Genomic DNA, 21156 nt, shown 5'->3' with positions numbered 1-21156 from the left:
AAAGGTGTTACATTTTTTCCATAATTTGTAAGTCTTGGTTTCAATAAGGATATTGATTTATGCATAGGTAGGGGCATGGAGGATACAAATGCAAGCCTGCACAACGTAACAGCTTGTCAGAAGGCTTTAAACCTACCTCAGCTCTACCTCTTTGTCTGTTTCTTAGTTGATCAGAAGTTTGGCTGATATCCCTCAGGCTTTGTCCAGTGGTTTTTACAGTCTGATCTTTTGATGTGTTCATCAGCTGTACATTATCTAAGAGGCTCAAATAAAACAACCCACCCCTCTGAGGTGTTTCACTTGATATTCCCGAATCATAGCAGGGGAGCTGAAGGCTTACGTCTCAAGCACCACCTGTTCACCACAGCCTACACTCATCCTACCCCTCACATAGTTTGTCCATGTCTATGTGTTCCTGTAAAGCGTCCTTGGGTTTCTTGAAAGGCGCTATATAAATTCAAGATATTATTATTATTATTATTATTATTATTATTACTGTTGATGAGGTAGCATATTGGACCCGTCATCATTGAGTGCAGGAGTGTAGGATAATAACTGTCACAAGGAGGTGCAGAGAAATGTTGGAACAGTAGCCGAAGATGTGTCATTTCTAATATGAGCTGTGATGTGAAGTGGACACCTCTCGCTATGTACAAATCAAATATAGTATGGCTATGAAACAAACTTGCAGGAGTGTCATTGTATGTTAGTCTTTTATGTCAATTCACAGTCTTTTTTATTCAAGTCTCTTCGTGTTTTTTAACAGTCTAATTAGTTTACATCTATGATTATGACTTTGCTAAAACACATTTTTTGGGGGGATCAGTGAAATTTTCTGTGTGCATTTTGGGAATATAAGAAGCAAAGTATATCATTGTTTTGCCATCAGTTTAAACGGGTTTAAGGTATCTTCTTTTTGCACTAGTGTCATATAAAGGTTCAGATTTCTGTTTTTTAACAACCCCTCTCAATCAATACAACTGCAGCTGTTTTTTTGGTGCCCTGTTTCAAATGGTATGTCAAAGCAGAGGTGAGAAATTCAACATGATATGTTGACAGGCAGCCACACAAAGCCGGGATGTTTCCCCATGTCTGAGCTGCAGGTGTGCACAGCAACAATGCCAGTGTGTGTTTTCGTCTTGTTGCCTTTGTGTGCAGAAAGTGATACCCATTGCTAACCAAGTTTTACATGCCCACATGACTGACAGCAGGCACTAACATCTCCTTCACCTCTCCCCCCTTTCCCTTCTGCTCCTCTCTCTCCCCTGACTCCTTTCCCACCCTCTTTTTTATCACGTCCCATCTTCCTCTCGTCCCTTTGCTCCGTCTCTCTCTCTCAGGCTTGCCAAGTTTTGTCAAATCCCCAGAGGATCAGACGGGCATCTCGGGTGGAGTTGCATCGTTTGTGTGCCAGGCCACCGGGGAGCCAAAACCAAGAATCACCTGGATGAAGAAAGGCAAGAAAGTCAGCTCCCAGCGCTTTGAGGTGAGCACTCATGCGTGACTTTTAGATCTCTAAAGGCTTACGTACACACCCACATGACGGTCACAAACACAACCTGGCACGAACACAACACATGTGACAAAAACATTAGAGGCGTTGGCTTTAGACGGCCTTTGTGGCCCTCTGTCATTAACACAAACACATCCGCACATGCACTGAATACACTCACAAAGCACACACAATCAATTGCTGTGTTATTGAGCATCACACCAAGTCCTCTCCTCTCTGAGCGAGACCAGACAGGCTTCCCTTCTCTTTAATCTTCCCACATCTTGATTTATAAAGTCCTCTTCATCTCCTTCTGTCTTTTTTACACCCTCATCCCTCCCTTTCTTCTCCTCAGCTCCACCATCTCTGCTCATACATCCCCTTGATGTATTACTCGATGTATTTCCCCTCCTTTTTTGAACCCATATGAACAGAGGAGGTGCCTTAGGTGGGGATTCACACTGTTTCTGACCAGTCTTTCCTTTGTAACATTATGTAGCTGGGGTAGCTGATGGTACTATTGAAGCATGCTCTTATTTGCTATTCCCTGTTGTGATGCTGGTGTGGGTCTGCTATTCTTCTATTTGGATTGGGTTTTATAGAGGTGCTTCAGTTGATTCGTAACCAATCATCATCGGCTGATTTTCATTAACAATAGGTGATCACTACGCCAGAATTAATGCTACTAGTCATGGATCACCAAAGCAAATCACCTGCGGTTAATCTTCTGGTGTCTTTGGCTGAGAGAAGCAGTTTGTGTGCGGTGTAGTGTAAGTGTATTGGCAAAATGAATTGACTTGAATAAGTACAAAGCACACCAGCATTGTGATCCAAATTGAACAAAAATACAGCACCTTCAGCTGTTGGCTACTGCCGTTTATATCCCATAAAAGGGGACATATTATACAAAAATCACTTTTTCAGGCTTTTCTAACAAAAATATGTGCCCCTGGCCTGACCAAAATCCCCTCAAGTACGACAAAAAATCCATTCCCTTCCACCCTCTCTTTCTCCACCCTTCAGAAAATGTGTCCTGAAACAAGCCGTTTTCAGATTTTACCCTCATGATGTCACATGAAGAGTAAGCACCACCCCCAGGTTTGGTTTGCCCTCCCCGCCTGGAAGAAAGTCCCACCCTTCTCTTTTGATCTTTCTCTCAGCTTCCGGCTGACATGCTGGACAGCTCAGTGGGTTACCCTGCTGACTTTTGTCTGGGGGATTGATGGTTCAAATCCCAGTTAGGTCCTTTACTTTGGATAAAAGTGTCTTTAACATTGCAACATCAGGAGTGCCACTTCCTTTTGCTGAGAGGGGTGTGGTCAGGGGCGGAGTCAGACAGCTCATTAACATTTAAAGCCACAGACACAGAAATGTCTCGTTCTGAGCAGGGCTGAAACAGAGGGGGTTTTAGACATGCAAACATCCTATACTAGAGTAATTTTTCAGCAACAAACTTCCCAGGCATGTTTATGGGACCTCTGAGAACATAATAAACTTTTCTTAAAAGGGTAAAATATGTCCCCTTTAAGGCTGCTTCAAACTACACAAATTCAGCCACAGTTGTTCTTTTTTGTTGTTTAATATTTTTTTTTTAACTCAGGACTGCTAGCATAACACAGTGCTCCTGTGTTATAGCCATGACCAACACTGCTTAACCAGCCTTCCAGATAACTAGCATACAGTGGTAAACGCAGCAGTGATAGTAATCATGATAGAGGCCTAGTTTTATTCCTAGTTTTGTAAAGTTATTCACTCTGAAAATCATGGTCCTTTGTAACTTGAATTTTGAGGGACTCAAATCTGCTTTTTCAAGTGGGAGCTGTGAGTTAATGTAGCAGAAAGACACAAAATAGACTTTTGAGTAACAAAAGGTTTAGAGGAGTTTCTTTCTTCCAGGTGATAAAATCGGTAAAGAAGAGAATCTGCACATCTTAAAAAGTTATTTTTAGGTCAGAAGGCTGAAATCCTCTTAAAAGCAAAAATGTCCCCCTAAAATAACATTCCTGGCCTCTTTGCTCTGCTCCGGCTCTCCTAGGTGATTGAGTTTGATGATGGCTCAGGCTCCGTATTGCGGATCCAGCCACTGCGCACACACAGAGACGAAGCCATTTACGAGTGCACAGCCACCAACAGTGCTGGCGAGATCAACACCAGTGCCAAGCTCACAGTGCTTGAAGGTAAGATAAGTCTCTCTTTTTCTCGCTCGGTTTCTTTCACCATCTTTCTTTTTTTTCCCCCTTCACCCCTTCTTCTTGTTTTTTTCCTGATGCTGCTGCTGCTTTTATAAGCTTTTATTTCAAACTATCTTGAAGAAAATATGAGTGTTTCTGCCTTAATAATTCAAACATTTGCAAAATCCTGGTATTGACAGTGTCGTAGATCAGCAGATCTATCCTAATGTAAACTCCACAAGGTGAAAAAAAATGCAAGGAATGCGTTTTTAAACAAGATAGCTTGCAGTTCAGCAATTCAGCAGAAAGTGTGACCTGGAATCTATTTAAATGGTAAGAAATGGCTGCTATTTATTGACTGTAATGCCACACTATATCTCCTCCTCTTAATGACTTAGTTATCCGTGTCCCAATCATCTACCAGAGAAAATCAATTCCATAATCAGATAAAGAAGTAATAAATTGCCCCATCAAAAGCCTCATTTGTTAAATAATGAATGATGGCTAAAATGCGACTGAAATAAGCGCATACAAACAGGTGGCTCCCTTTAACTTAAAAAAATAGATAAACAAGAAGACATGAACCACATGGAGTTCTCTCTCTATGCCTGCAGGCCAGTTTGACCTCCAAGGCTTTTTCCCTTCTTACACATAGACTTAATGTATATGATTTGCGTGATCAGGGGCTCCCTGCTCAGTCTTCTATGCCAATGTGCGTTGAGGACGGATTTCTCTCTCAGCTGATTGAAATTTTGTCATGTTGATGCTACTCATCGCAGGAGCTGATTTCATTAGAAACTTTCAAAGAAGAAGGCTCCAGAAGTATCCACCAGGAGGATTAAGGCCACTCTTAGCCATTACACCAGCATTAAAGCAGATCCCCACTCAGTCAAACACAGTCTTACTCTCCCATCTTTCTTACACCCACCCTTCCTCTTTTTCTCTCATCCACGCTGATTTGATGATATCATCGGCTGGGCTTGCGTAATCTACCCGTAGGGACTTTTTCTCCTGCGCAAAGAAAGGTTTTTCTTCTTTCCACCCCTCCTTTACACTATATCGTGAGAAATGCTGCAGTTGCTGCTGCTGCACAAACAAACAGCACTAACATGACACAAAGTGCACATGAATGAGATGAGATTAATCACAGTGTTAGTGTTTGGGGGGCAAAATAGGACACCACGGTTTGGGCTCCCTCAGTTAGTGGAGCAGAGAGAAGCACAACAGTGAGCTACTGTTTCTCACCAGCAGACGTGCTTTGCATGAAGCCGTCTTCTCTCTGTGATCCGGCGCTCTGTGCTGTAGCAGCTAACCTTAGAGTCAAATACCACACAGACACATGTCATGTGAGGGAGTCTTTTATCTACAAAGCTTTACCTCTACATCACTCCAATGCATACATCTTTAAAAGGTTGTCATTACACCAGAATTTTAACCTTTGATATAATACTTGTAAAAGTAAATGACATAGACACTCGTTTCATTACACATGCATCAAAAATTAAAGTCTAAGGTATCCAGTAGGGCTGTGTGAGTTTGAAAAAATATCCTGTTGTGACAATGCAATGTGAAATGTTTTACTGAACACATTTCAGGTTAAAGAAATATGTCTGCAATTTGAAAAAATGTTGTAGGACATATTGCAATCAATCTATATTTTGATTAATTGCCTAGCTGCATTATCCAGTATTGGGAGCTCTTTTGTTTTCTGTCAAAATTGCACATATTGGTTACAGTTATTGCAATAATCCCAATCTTTTTCAATACATTTTTGCAGTTTTTCATAACAATAACATTGTGATTCATTGCACAACTTTGACTGAAAAAGTAACATCAATCCACTAAATTATAACCTCAAGCAAGTGATCAAGATACAAGGCCTGAATGATATATCAGTATATCACATAGCTAGACATACCATCTTCGTCACATGATCCAAAGCACATTATGTTGCCACCTCTATGTTGTTTGAGGCAAACCAAAAGTAATTTACAGTAAAATGTTGTCTATTATCATCATCAAGTAAGCAAGTAAAGTACTGTAAGCATGTGAAAGGCTACAAGTGATGCTGCTCCTGTCACAGATACACCGATAGGACTCTCAAGGCAGACACTCAGTAATGCAAGTTAGATCTTCAGTGAGTGTTGCCCAGTTCTGAGAAGCTTGTTAATGCTGTAGCCACATAAACAGTCAACAGCATGAAAGTACTCATTATTGCTTAAGTGTGCACTGCAGTGTGGGAGAGTCACAGCAGCAGCTGAACACAGCGAGCTTTGGTTTAATTAAAAGTTACAGTCACCAGGCGGACCATATAGTCTAAACATGGCTTTGTACATCATTAGGAATGGTTGATGAGGTTTCAGTAACACAATGAAACCCAAGAAGTTTATAAAGGTCTGTGAAGAAAGATGTTGTTTTCTACTGAATGATATGCTCCTCTTTTCCTCATTTCATCATTTTGTACATTTAAAGTCCACAGATGAACATGCAGGCATTAGAATTTAGGTTTTAGCAAAACAACAATAATGGCACTGTTAGAGAATCAGACTTCTCTCAGTATCAACAGCTGAATCATTTGTCATTTAGTTTTTGTGTAATCATGCTGCTGCATTTAGTCCTGAACATTGTCCGTTTCTCCCACTTGTCTTCTGTCTGTGCTTCTTGTAATTTCGCAAAGATGTGTCAGTTTTTCCATTATAAAGACTTCCTCCAGTGTCTCTATTCACTGAGGCGACTCGTATCCATGCCACTTCCTTGTAACAGATTTTTTGCTGCCATCAACACTGTTTTCACCATAGGCCTGTCCCTTATTAGAACAGTTTCTTCAGACAAGTTAGAATTACACATATAGAGAACAATGAAGCTCATGGGGATGTAGTATCTCAGTTAGAGATGCACTCTGATTCCAATGTTTAACATAAATATTTGCCTGCTGCTGATACCAGTACTTTTTCATTACTTCCTTTGGTGTAACGTCCCTAGTATGCTAATATTTTCTCACACATTTGGCTTTTAAAACGCATCATGTTTTTTTCTTTTTACTGTGAACCTTTTCTGCCCTGTTAAAATATGTTTTTTGATTCAGTTGCTAGATTTACCAGATACCCACATGAAACTGACAATATACAACAGATAAACATTGATAACTGATATCTGTTTATTCCATATTATTTAGCTGATGGCTGATGTTTATTAACAATACTGCTATCTTAAGATACTAAAGTTAAACTGATGCATTTGCATCCCAGTACCGTGTACAGCTAAAAAATAAAAACAAAAACTTACATTTCCAATGTCCCCTTGTGTGAACACAACAGTCAAAAGAGTTTCTGCCAGATATGCAATGAAAGCAGGGGGTTTAGGTTTAAAGTCTGTACATAAAGTACACTGCATTCATTTAATATAAAAAATGTCAATGTATATTGGGGAAAGAAGAAATGTGCCAGTGCCACTTTTTCTGTTCAGCTCTATTAGATACTGATGTGAACTTCTGTATTTACATTTGTGCAATATAGACAGTCTGCATGAGTTAGCTTGCTTTTATTCTTTACTTGTCATTAGGCATCAGTATTTTTGATGCCATCATCTTTGCCCCTGTTGTGATTTTTGCTAAACCACTTCTAAATTTTGTAATAGAAATAAAAAATCACATTGTTTACTCTTTTTTCATAATATACACCTTTTACAGCAGAAACAAGCCTTTTTTAAAGAAAACCTTAAACTGAGTGACAGTAGTTTGAAAAGGTTACTAGTATTGATGTGTCCAACAGAAACCAACACCTGAGCCTGCACCTCCACGCAGCGGTAATCCCCCCTAAGCTCTTTGTTTTGCTCTGACAAACCAAAACAATGTAGGTTCATATAAACGTGTGGACAGCTGCTCTCGCCCCTACAAGCCCGAGCAAGTTGCTTCTGCGCTACCTGGCCAGATTAAAATGGCAGCCTGCCAGTGTAAACAACTGGTGGAGTCTTTCGTAGATCATTTAGCAAGGCGAAGAGAGACAGATATTTATTTCAGGACTAGGACTTAGATGGTATGTTGCCAAGTTGTATCTTTTCAAAGTAACGAATCTGTGCCAACAGCGATACTGATAACCTCAAGAGCTGAAATGATATAAAGACTTGCTGCTTTTTTCAGTCTTACTGCTGAGAATAATCAAAAACATCCACATACGGACTTGGCTGTTAATATTACACAATCTAATCAACTTGGATGAAGTTAACATGAAGTTGCAAACGGTTTCTGAGTGTTCATAGAGAACATTCAGTCTCCTGCGAGAGTTTCTGTGTTAATATGTGATCAACTATGACTTGGTCCCTCAGCCTTTTTCTTTATTACCAGAGGAGGACTTTCAAGTGCAGTCACAGAGCCTGGTAGAGAAGAAAACACATCAGATTTAATCAAAATAACTCCTTCAATCTGCTCATCCAGCACCCTGAGGATTTGCTGGACAACTTGTTCATACATGCACATGTGAACACAAATGTACAACCACATTCATGCACATTCCCTGACGCAAAAACACTCAGTAAAAAACCACACACACCCTCATAGAGAAATGTTGTCAGCTTGGCTCTATTTTTAGACTATTGTTTGTAGCCTAGCGATACATCAAGTTCATATCAGCAGCACCACACAAGAAAACACTGGGGCAGCACCAAACAGACGGAGACTAATGATCCCTCGTCTTAATGGGGCAGCGGTAGCCTGAAGGTGTCACATCACAATGTTGCTGTTCTGAATCAAATGATAAAATCTGCAGAAAGTGACCAAGAAAACTACAGAGCTTCTGTAAACTTGATTTAGTGTGGTGCCCTTGAGCAAGGCACAGAACCAGTAAAGCTGCATGGTGACAAATACGAGAGGACTGCAGCTCTCCAGATGTGAATGTGCAAAGAAAAATTCAGCTGAGCCTTGCTTAAAAAACATGTCACGTTTTGCTCAACCTTCCTGTAGAAAAATAAAGGTTGAAAGAATGATTTCATAAGCAGAATCCCTCTTTTTTATGCATTTCATAAGAAAAGCCTCTCACTCTGCACATGACTTTAAGTACATGTGACTTTGCATCCACCTAAAGTTGTCATAATACACTGAGCAGAGAGGCAGTGAGAATGGTAAAGTCATTATAGCACTAAGTCGATCTGGATTATAGTTTTAAGCAGAGCAAAGGAAGGTTGAGCATTAATTACGATTATTTCATATACCAGCTCTTTATTTTCTTCTGCCAATCCTGCAAAATATGGATTATGACAGTCATGACGTTGCAGCTTTACACATGCCTTCAGTGTGCTCATTTGAAGGGTGAAGTGTTTAAAGGGAAATGCTCAGGTTCAAAAGTGCACTATGGTATCTGGTGGTTGCTTGTGATTATTAATTCAGTGCATCAGTGGTTTCTGTCAGTAATGCCTTAACAAAGGGGGACTAGAGTCATGCCACCTTTTTGCACAGAAACATTATGTGATACTTTTAAAAAATGGCAATTAATCACAATTTCTCTATCATGAACATTTGTAAAACATGCACCACAAAAATCTGAAATTACCTCTTTAATTAAGTAAACAATGCTCAGTGTAAATAAGCAATGCTTTGTTATGCGGTATGCATAAATTTCACCTGTCAGACAGAGCCCTAGGTATAAAAGTCAAGCCTTGACATCAGTGTGGTGCAGTCAGAGGGAGTTCAAGCTAGCTATCAGCCACCTTCAGTCTAATTTGCTGCAGGGCTGTCAAAGCTGGAAAAACAGTATTGTTATATCTTTTCTTTCTGAAATGTATGCTATGGTATGAGAAACAGAGGAAGATATTCAAATGAATGCAGTGAGGCCATGCAGGCTGAAATATGGGTAATACCGTTTGGCTCATAAATTCAAAATTATGATTATTTTGGACTTTAAGTCTCTTTTTTATCAGCTGGAATGAAATGCTAATATACATATTAGCAGTACTTTTTAGCTACATGGCGCTTTTGAATACATCCAAAATGATTTAGCTGAAGCGTGAATTTCATTGATTTCTTCAGAATGTTCTTAAAGCATGAACATTAAAACTTTTTTAGATATATTTTTGGGCTTTTTACACAGCTCTTAAAAAGGAGGAGAGTGTATAGAATCAGAAACAGGGATGAGAGAGTGAAGGGAGAGACATGCAGTAAAGGGGCAACAGGCTGGACTTGAACCCTGGCCACCCACATACATGGGGCACAACCTAAGCGCTAGGCCAGTAAATTATCAGCCAGGTACAAACATTTCTACAGATATTTAAAGCCAATATATCATCCATGCATATTGGCAGTGACTGGTGTGCATTTCAGTCAGGAGAATAATTGTTTTTTGCAACAAATTACTCTTGACAGAAGAATATTTATCTCTCTTCATATTGTAATGTTAAACACTGACATTGACATAGCACATTTTCTTTATATCCTTTAGTCCCTTTTTTCATGCATTTATTTCTTAGTAGACCACTGTATAAAAACCAAGCGGTATAAATGAATAGTAGATCATTATTGACCTGTTCATGGTGAATATTTGTCTTATTTTGAACTCTGCTTCTTGTCTTTTGTCAGCCCAACATGATGATTGCAGTCCTGATGGTACAGTTGAGGCTGCCACTTACCTGTGGCGAGCAGCACAGGCATATTTTCACACCAAAGCCGAGTCGGGCATTAGCACTTTTGCAGTCATGAGTCTCGAGTCACTCTGTAATTCTGTCACGCTGTAACAGCCCTGCTCTTTGTTCGTGGCTGTTCTCACGCCCCCGCCTGAGAGGGGTCACACCGCTGAGACTTACATACAGGCCCAAAGTCAGCTCAGTCATTTCTCATTGTGTGTGTTAGTGAGAGAGGGCGACACACACTAACAGAAGTGGAATAATAAGAGGAGAGTCATGTTTCTTTATTACTGTCACACTGCCATAAGTCAAAATCGGAGGATCCTTGGCTGTAATCATCATTCTCTCACTGTGATGTTTTGAATAATGGCTTACAGGAAAATTACTTTTCAGATGTACAATCATGCATGTAAGTGTAAGAGTGAGGGAGAGTCAGTGAGCTGTGTGCAGGCCTGACCTGTATGGATAAATAATGATGCAGACAATGCTGCTGAGACCGGAGGGGGAGGTATGATTGAGAAATATTGTTGCTGTCAGTCCTTCATTTCCTTTTCTCTTTCTCTCTCTTTCATTTCTGTTCCTGCCCTCATGTCTCTTCAACTTTGATTTTTTTTGTACTCCCCAGTTCAGTTCGGTATCTCTCAGCGTTAGCTACAGTGGACAGTGAGCAGTGGCGTGACGTTGCAGGGGTAGAATAGAGAGATGACCAGAGGGAACAATGACTCATTACTTGGGTAACGATGCCGATGCTTTGACCTTGAGCGGCCCTTCTCGAATTGAACTGCCTCAGTAAATGTTCAGGTAAATGGTGCTTGTCTCTGTGATGTATGGAATAAACTACTGCTGGACAGAAAAGACATCTCGGCTCACAGCATCAGTCTTGAAGGCAGTGTGCTGTGCCGCCACGGCTTCACATCAAGGCAATAATTCAAATTCCCACCGCCGTTAACATTTGATGAGCATGTAAAATGTAAAATGCAATGACTCAGATCACGAAATGACTAAGGTGGTGTCAGAAGCATGTCAGAACACTAATAGTGACGATAAAACTGATGAGGCACCGTGATGCATTTAAAGGAGCGACTGTTTTCACAGTTGGAAGCTGACTTTGTGTGCAAAACAACCCCAAAAGCCTGATGATATTGCCTTGAGAGAAAAAAGTGTTTGGTTTTATTGGCTTCTATCAGCAACAAGGGAATTGCAACACTGACAAGTCCTGGGAAAGGCCTTCAGCTATAAGACTTGCAAATTAAATAATAAAAAATAATGCATATCATCTCTGTAAAAATAAATCAGCTAGATATTTTAGAGGTCACATAACCCAGGAAAAACATTGTACAGACATTAATCCTGCTTTTATTACTTGAGAATGAAAGGGTTTGTTTGTTCTCTGTAAGCTCTGTATCCTCAACAAGAGTTGAAGTTGTAACTCCAGCAAAAGCCTTATCAAACTCTAGGAAACTAAAAAAAATCTTAACTTTGTCTGCTTACACTCACAGACTGTAACTTTCAATAGTTTCAGCAAATTCCTTCATAATGTGAGAGAGAAAACAAACATTAAAAAATGTCAGTGATATCTGCACAGCTCCTGGATGAACAGGTAGACGCTGTGTGGGAGAATATTCTCCCGTCCTTTTGGAGACAGCGGCCCAGTCTCCAGAAAGGAGGAATGTTATCTAATGGGGCCAGATCAAACGCTCCATCATTACTGGAATCCTCCGCTGCCAGAGAGCGAATTAGAAAGGTTCTCCTTTAGACCAGCTGCATGTCGTTTTTGAAGTTTCCTGGCAACTCCACTCTAAACATGCAATGTTGAGGAAAAATGTGATGTTATTAGAAAGGTCAAATGAGAAATATGCATGAATCCAAAGCTGCTTCATTGAAAAATACCACCTTGGTTTGAGAAAACATGTCAAACATCAAACCTAGGAGTGATACAGGCCCCTGAAATGTTAATAGAATTCTGCCCTTTGAGTCCATTTTATGTCCAGATATATGACAGGAGGAAAGGCTATAATTATGCTGCAGTGATGTTCGTTTGTAAAACTGGAAGTCACAGCTTTCCAGCTTTACTGTGTTGCCTGTATTTAGTGGTCCTGTGTCTGATGGCAGTAAACAAATTGCGGCCTCATGGTTTAGAAAAGGCCTTTATTTGCTTGGAATCCATTCTGTTCCCTGGTGCAGAGGCAAAAAATGACTGCGACACAATGCCAGTAATAAATATCTCAGGAGCCAGGCAAGTGCGGACAACAAACCTGACTGGATAAACAGCATAGAAATCGCATTGCGCCTCTTCCAGGGCAAGATAAATACATAGAGAAGCTATATCGGAATGATTTAATACCGAGGCCTGCTCCTCCGACAACTTAATCCTCTCCTTTCCTTTGCGCTATTCAAATCATGCACAATGACCAAAATAAGGTCTGTTGTATAACTGCTATTCCCCCACATTACTTTTCTCACTCCCTCTCATTCTCTTTTTGAATGCTGGTGGGTTTCTGTAATATCCCTGCTGTCATTCTAATATCTGTTTCCTCTTGTTGTTGGAGAAAGTGAGTGGTCAGTTCATGTTTAACAATACGCACCGTAGGTTGTTTATGAAATGATGCCTCCTGTGAAAGTTGGGGATGACGTTGAGCTAAACAGGTTTGGCTTCCGTTTAAGGCAGGGCTGTTATTAGTCACAACATGCAGCAGGAATACAGAAGCACAAACTCGCACGCACAAACAGACACTCAGGATATCACACAAACACAAACACAAGCTGAAGTCCATATAAGGAACTATAACCTGGCACATCAGATAGAGCACTTAACATGCATGGGATAAATGTTACATCCATCAAGGCAACATCTTATTCACAGTATTTTGGAAGGGTAGAACTTTTCAAAATAAATCCCAGAAGGCGACTGGACAAACACTCTCAGTGAGCTGATGAATTGTTTTTCACATCAGCCATTGGCAAATAATGTGGGAATGAGCAGTTATCAGTCGATGTTTATCTGTTGTGTCATAACAATTTAATGCTGGAATCTAGCATACCAAACAGCTGATTTATTATTTAGAAGAAGATGTGACCTCTTTCACAAAGTCAGATCTGTTTAGATGGTCAAACATGACGAAAAAATGTTGGCAATTTTGGAGTGTTAGACAAAACTAGTGCTAGAACAAAACATCAGCATCAGTATCTGTCATCGGCCACATCTTGCCTGATTTTTGCAATCAGAACATTTCTGGTTCTCTCTGTAACGTTCATTATAGGCCAATCAGAGCAACAGATTATGAGTAGTAGGCGTTCACAACCCCTGTGAGCTTAATGGGCAGTCATCATCATTGTTCACATCAGTGGAGCCGGTTGGTAAATCAAATTGTGCCAAAGCAGGTGGGAAGAAGAGCAAAAACTCTTCCTCTGGCAAGAAAAGCTTTTAGTGCAGGTGTTAGCTCTTCTTTTGATAAAGACATGTTGTCCAGTTTAGATAAAACTACCAGGTGCATCCATGCTGATCTCTTCACTGGCCACCATTGTTTACAGGCTTGCAGTACAATGAACCCATGCCTTAGTTTGTCTTAGTAAATGAAAACATGATTTTCTTTAGTGTGCTCTTTGCATTTTTGATAGCTAACCCGTTATAGCACTTAAATGCATTAAAATCAACTGTATAGAAATAGTCAGTCTTGTTGCTGAAAGTCCTATTTGTGTTTGTTGCTCATAAAGAGGAATCATTGCCAATTTCATTCTGTTTCCTAACCAGCTAAACTCTCCCCACAGACCCTTTTAAGATCCTTACATCACTAAACACAAACATAAACACCCTGATCTACAGGTGTAACCCCCCCCCGCTGTATTTCTAGGCTCCATTGTGTCGGCCTGTGTCACAGATTTAATTTCTCCCACCATCTGCTGGCTGAAGGCCCAGCATCGTAGATCATATCTAGCCTGACAGATACAAACTGCATCTGTCTATGCATGCCTCTCCCAAGGACTCACACAATATGGCTGAGTGGAAGCGCCCTCCTGGCCACCCAATCTGCAACCTCACATCCTTTCTTACAAGCAGTGAGGCATTGTGAGGGGGTGGCAAGCTTTTTAGGTTTAGTCAGGCCTTTAGCTGCTGTATTGGAGTCTCTAGAATGAATAAAACACAGATGCTGCAAGATATTTTTCCACCTTCAACCAATCAAGCCTTTGTTTTATGTACAAGAAAACAGGCGAGAGGTTTGCTGAGGTCTTTTGGGAGTTGTATCTGGCTGGCTTTAACCAGCAGCCTACTCACTCTAATGTCCTTGAACATGTCAATAAATCCATGTAAATTCCTTCTGGCATTTTTAAGCCAATAGCTATCAAAAATAAGCATCAACCAGGAAGTATATTCCAAAAACATTACACATTTGTTAAATATATCTCCAATTTTGTGTTAGATTTGATGATTCAGATGCAATCCATGCATGGCTTCATATTTTAAATTGTTATCCAAACTGACCTTAGTTAATTAATGTGTCCCGTGAGACCTGTTTGACACCAGATTAAATTTTTCATGTTACATGTCGACATCTGGCTGAAGTCAATCTTGCTTTGAGGCCACATTTTATCATCTGTATTTGTCCATCAATGGCTCCCTGCTTTTGGCAAGCTGTATCAGTAAAGTATGCGTGTCTGGTATGTCTGCGCCGTCAGTGCTGATCATGTCTGTGGCCTCAGGGGAGCGAGAGATGGAGACAGACAGACGGGTCAATGAGTAAGAACAACATTAAAAAGTGGTGATAGAATCAAGAGGAGCTGTGAGACTTGGACGTTTAATTGTTGCAGCAGAATTCAAGTGTTTTTGTTTCTTAGCACAGGTGGTTCCTTCCACCACTTCTTTAAAAAAGTCACCTCATCGTTACAGCTTTGGCGGCTTTGCAGCCACTTTGTCTTTGTTAAAAGCAAGTATTTTGGTATTAAAACCTCAGAAAACATCTACAGCCTGTCCTAATGACTCAAGAGTGGATTTGCACTTCTCTAATTCATCCCATAACTTCAGCCACTTTGGGAAACATCCTGAAAGGTGTTAAGAAAAGGCTAATGCTGGGTTGTATTTATCCTATTTTAAAGTGGGCCAGTAGTTTTCAAAGGGTGTTTTAACATGTCAGAGCATTTTATACCTCTCAAAAAACTAATTTACTAAAAACTCTGAGCACCAGAGGCAGAGAAGAGAAAACAGAAATTCACATGGTTGAATTTTCTCCCTTTAGTGTCATCTTAGTCTTTGATGATGATGATGCCAGCTCATTTTTTCTCTTTGTTTGAGAACATCAAAACCATCCCTCTTGGAAAACATATTGTATCAGTCCAGCAAGAAATGAGGGCGCCTGTTTTAGGATCACAGAAGAAGAATATGTTCTTATTGAATACACTACAGAAAAGTTAAACAGTACAAATTACCACAAAGTTGAAACATCACCTCTTTTTTGGTAATTAGCTTCCCAGTGGTCATGCTCAGCACTCTACTGGATTGTTTTGGAGCAATTAAGCAAGACTCAAAGAGATGTATGAACCAAATAAATTCTCTGTCCATTAAACTTCAATTTAAGCAAAGCTGACTGAACTGGTCCAACACTCAAACACAGTCAAAACTGAATAAAATTTATTTAATATGACTTAAAACTTTACAAAATAACTAAACTGATGGCAATTTTAAGGCGGCTGAAATGTTTGGGCTTTGCAACATGCATTACAATGTGGGTAAACAATGTCAATTGGATTATCAAGAGTGGCTTACTTTAGCAGTAATGGCAACATCAGCCTTCAGTCTTTCTTGCAGCTGAAAGCAGTAGTTATATATTTTTAGAGTGGGGATTATCAATGGAAGTTACATATGCAGCTGGCTTCATTGCCACTTACATATGTGACTGATGTCAATATATTTGCAAATACACAGATGATGCCTCTTAGTGTCTAATGCAGGGAAGAATGTTTCTTTATGGATGCTATATTTTACATCAGACTGATTGATCAGGCAGTATTTCATACTAAGCTGATACATACAGTCATGTGGATATGTATTAGGCTTGTAGGGTGTTAAGGCTAAAAACATGCAGCTTCGACAGCAACATGACACACTGTTAACTGCTGATATGTTGTGGGGAAAAACCAACAAACTATCCCTTTAATGTCCACAAATTTGAACTGGATACAGTTATGCATAGAGTTTTTGTAGGTGAGTTTACCCTTGCTGCGTCTATAAAATGCCATCCGTCCAATGTGCTGGTTTACATCCAGGCAGTGGAGCACAGAGAGCAGGTCAATTAACAAGATATGACCCTGTCTATGTCTATGTGTTACAGCTTGGACTCAACATCTTACCATAATAATCGAGGTCTTTAAAACTGAAAATAATTATAAATTGGGTAAACTACTTGTAATTGGGGTCACCCTTCTCTATACTACAGCTTCCACTATAAACCACTCTGCTTCTGGCTACTGTCATACATCTATTGAGAGCAGAGCTGCAGCCTGTCACTGTGTAAAACTTGAAGTTATGGCCAGCGTTGGTTGACAGGACATATTGAACCCCCTCATCTGGATGTTGTCTCTGGGCTTCAGAAGATATTGGAGATGTGACAAGACATGCACATCCGTTAATATCTGCACATTGTCGAGAACAGACAGGGGCATCCGAGAATTGACGTGTGCTATTAAATATCTGCCACAAGCAGCTGCAACAGGCTTTCATTATTCAATTACAGATTTTACTGAAGACTCGTTTGTGTGAGCATGACCGATGTGATTATCAATAGTGTTTCACCAAGCGTGTATTCAGAGCAGCACACTGCCGCCTCCACTGTGGTGTTAAGCGAGGTTACACACCATCTTTGTGCCATTTTGCCAGGGATTGATTAATTTGTTGGAAGATCCTAAATTTGTAATCACTTGTAAGCCTGATAATCAGACCACAGATGTTGCATTTGGGTCTCTGTTTTTCACTCTAAACCAGACAAAAGGCCAGCAGGGGGATTCTAATGTGGAGACAATATTATTTTTCCACAGTGTGATGAAACCCGTGTTGCTCAAATGCACGGCTGAATCAAATTCTTATTGGAGGGTCAAACGAGAGACAAACACTCACACGTACACAGTCAGAGCCCTGCGGAGAGCTAAAGTGTAATTTTGCATCAAATTATTTTGTTCATTGCCTCATGCTGTTCTCCTTATTTAGTTAAAAGTGCTTTATGCTCAGCTGGGGTTCAACCTGTCCCCAAATCTTAGCTTTATTCTGCTTTTGTGCTATTCAACAGTTCTTAACAAAGAAGTCTCTTATATGTAATTTCCTCTCCATGGCAGCAGAAAACAATTCAGTCAATACAATTTCAAAGCAGAGGTGGTCTGAAATGACTAATAGAGTAAAAAAAAAAAAAAAAAAAAAAAATAGCTGAAATTTTAAATGGAAACGTCCAGGTCTTTGAAGAAAAAATTCTTCTGCATGGAAACAAAGCATGCCAGACCTTGAATTATCATACAAGCGTCATTTTTACCTTGAGCTACTGTAAAAGTAGTTTATTGACATTGTGTGTCATCTAGATTTCCAGCACTTGCCTCATATTTTATCCCTATAATTGCATGTTGTAGATGATTTCAATGCTTTGATGTGCGACAGCAGTAGCTTTCTGTGTCTGTCTCTGAGTTATGCAAAACCAATGATTAAACAACTCTCCAACACAGGCAACTTATTTGAAGAGAAGAAAAAGCTTTACAGTGACAGACAATTACAAGATCTCAAAGAAAAGCGCTGAAAATTGGTTTACCTCTGTGATAATTTTTGGGTAGCAGTTGTGTTAAAGAATGCTTTTTGGAGAGTGTTTTTGATGTTTCCCTAGCCTTTTGTTGATCTATTACACAAAATCGTTCCAAACAGCAGCATTTAGACCTCTTAATCTGTGATATCACAGCTGTTTTTATAGACCTTTTTGGTGAAGTTAAAATGTGTTTTATTATCCTGTTTGTGGACAGTGAACAACAGAATGCATTAAAAGAGAGCTTACTTTCCTTGATTTATTGTAATAATGATACCCTGGGCCGTTCCCCTGCAGGTAAATAGCGAGGTCCACCTTAAAGCTCCACAGGCCAATGAGTCAACAGCTCCCCAGGCGCACTCTGGCCATGGATGGATGGGCCGGCTGCATGTCAGGGGGGTTCTAATACCTACACTCAATGAGCTGGCTAATGGGAGTCCTTTCACCCTGACCCCCTTTCCTCACACATTTACACACCGAGCCCTCTTGGCTTACCCACTGGGCCATAGAAGGCGGGGGCGCCTGACTCACTACCAGGGTTAGAGCCCGGCCTTAAGCTTGACATTTTTCTCGTGTTTAAGAGGCATAGTCCCATTTTCTCTAAGCTGCTAAAGCTGTGTTTTTCAAGGTTGTAGTGGTTTCGGTTTGCTTACCGCTGTCACAGGCACCGTTGATTTTGCATGCATTACATCTGCATCAATATCTTTAACCTGCTTCACAAGGAGAGGTTGACGGAGCAGGCAGGCTCGGATTCAGGTCTGCCCTCTTTAACGCACGGTGTCAAGGTATGTTAACACCAAGCAGTTAGGAGCACTTACTTGTTCTTTAATTATTTATAACCCAATAATTGACTGTTGCTGTCAGGGAGAGAAGGTCTCTGTCCTGTCTGGTGAATTCAAGATTGCACAACAACACATTGTGAAATAATAAAAGGATCAATGGTGTTAGGCCTTTTTTCAAGTAATAGAAACAGATTTTTTTCCCTTTGTTCTGTCTATCCATTTCTCTTGCCTGTTCGTTCTGTGCTATGACCCCACTCAGCAGGATTGCACCTTACATGCATAGCAAGTATGGCATAGCAACATTTTACCTGCAACATGTTTATTCTTCACTGTGCAGTAGTCAATGAGCTGTTCAACTTACTAGCAACAGTATTATTGATACATAGCCCAAGCTTCTCCTTGGCTTGATATTTGGCTTAGATAAGTTGTTGTTTTTAACATCTATATTGGCAGACTTATTTTCGCACTTGTGACACAAACAGTCAACCAAAAACATATGGCAACTGTGTTTTTATGGGCATAAAAATCTAAACTTGCTGTCTAAAGGAGAAACACCATATTCCACCATACTGTTTGGTTGTTATGAATATAAACTGTTTTAAAACATGGACAGAGTCACAGGAATGTCACCTGTTGGGTTGTATGAGTTCTAAAACTCAACAATGGCGGTCGCCAAATTGGAAATGCTGATTTGAGCTCTCTTTGGGCTTATTTAGAAGCAGGCAAGGTAGAGTTGAGGTTAGCTTTGCTCTTGGTGTATAGAAATACATTACAGACAAAAAATAATCTGAAAAAGTAAAAAAAAAGATAAATAAATATGTACAAACTGTTAGGAATCTTTTCACACAAGACCGTGAGTGTTGACTATATGGTTACAAGATGTGCAAAGGTTGAAAAAATGCTGACAAGACATAATCATAAGTATGAAATATGCAAGGATTTGGACAGATTTACACAAGGAAGATGAGATAATTTAAGATAGTTCATTAGTGCAAATGTGCATATGAGGTGAGGCATTTTACCACAGTCATTTAAGTTACAGCTAATAGAATTAGTGAATGCAAATGTGCATTTAAGGGAAGGCTTTTATCACAGTGAGCTTTCTAACATTTTCTAAGATACAATTAAGCAATGGCTTAAAGACTGACTAAGGTGCTTGTTAAATGAAAGTTCTCACTTCTGATGCTGTGTGAATGTTGAATGTTCATCAGAGTAACTCTGTGACTCTTGTGTATCATGGTATGTCTGCAGAGTGCACTATTGTGACATCAAAAGTATTTTTGCAGGCTCTCTGTAAACAGCCTTCTATATGATTTTGCAACTGCACTGCCTGCCGTTGCAACTGGGTTTAAAATAATTGTGCAGCACTTTTGCCAAGTAACTACCGAGTACCCATCCAGTTACCAGATCATTCATTATAATCTTTGTATAGACAAACTGGTACAGTACAGGGCAGTAAATACAGTCCTTCTTCCTTCCAGTATCATCACATGAGTCACATTTATTGACTGGCATGCTTCATGTGGTCTGTTATGTGTATGTCAGTCAAGCAACGGCACAAATTTATGTCTCTGTGATCACCCGATCTGATTTAGTGGCCACTGTGACAGACAAAAAAGTAGCTGACCTTGGCTTTACCCGTCAAGCTTGTTATCAAATAGCTAGCGGTTCAAATGACAAAAACAACACCAAGAAAGCTGACAGTTAAAGGTCTGTAACAGGATTTAGAGAGAAGAAATCCAAGCCTCATAGAAAACAGCTACAATGGGGATTCTTCATTTTTTTCTTTGAGCCAGCCCAAGTGACATTCAAGAACCTGCAGTTGTTATGCACCTCTTCCTTGGCTTCATTATCCATGACCAGAGGTAGCACTAGCTCAAAACCAGGCAATTTGCACTCACTAATTTTTAGGGTGGAGCATTTATAGGAGAGAAAAATGCACTGGTGTAGCTGCTGAGTTTAAATGTTAACAATCTTTCTCTACAATTGCAAACTCTTCTTATAATAGGTTATGTCAGATTGTGATACGTTCAAACACCCATCACTTATGGAAACCACTACAAAGTTGAAGCTGTCAACACTGACTCAGAGACTTGGTGTATTATTCATTATCTCTGACTGAGGGAATAAGTAAAGGCTGTCACAGGAGCCCAGCCAGTGAGGATTTAATTAACAGAACCTGCCACATTCCACTACATCCACTGCCTTTCTCTGAACTCATAAAAGCCATCCCTATCTGCCGTAATTACACTAAACATGTCACAATAAAGCTCGGCCGATGATTAATTTGAGTTGTGGAGAGGATCAATTAATTCATTTATTTGTAAAATGCT

At 40.0% G+C, this 21156-nt stretch overlaps 1 protein-coding gene across 11 annotated transcripts in view; it reads left to right on the top strand.

Annotated features, from left to right (window-relative positions):
- LOC121519743 (receptor-type tyrosine-protein phosphatase F) overlaps nt 1-21156 on the top strand; it is a 272460-nt gene that overhangs the window by 113388 nt on the left and 137916 nt on the right. For all 11 annotated transcript variants that reach the window (XM_041802600.1, XM_041802610.1, XM_041802607.1 and 8 more), the window contains exons 3-4: nt 1341-1486; nt 3528-3669. In XM_041802600.1, the coding sequence (XP_041658534.1) occupies nt 1341-1486; nt 3528-3669 (288 nt within the window). The remainder of the gene's footprint in view (nt 1-1340; nt 1487-3527; nt 3670-21156) is intronic.

Source organism: Cheilinus undulatus, linkage group 13 (assembly GCF_018320785.1).
Source record: "Cheilinus undulatus linkage group 13, ASM1832078v1, whole genome shotgun sequence".
Taxonomy (NCBI): Eukaryota; Metazoa; Chordata; class Actinopteri; order Labriformes; family Labridae; genus Cheilinus; species Cheilinus undulatus.
The sequence above is the reverse complement of the archived record's forward strand: the minus strand, read 5'-3'. Positions and strand labels throughout refer to the sequence as shown.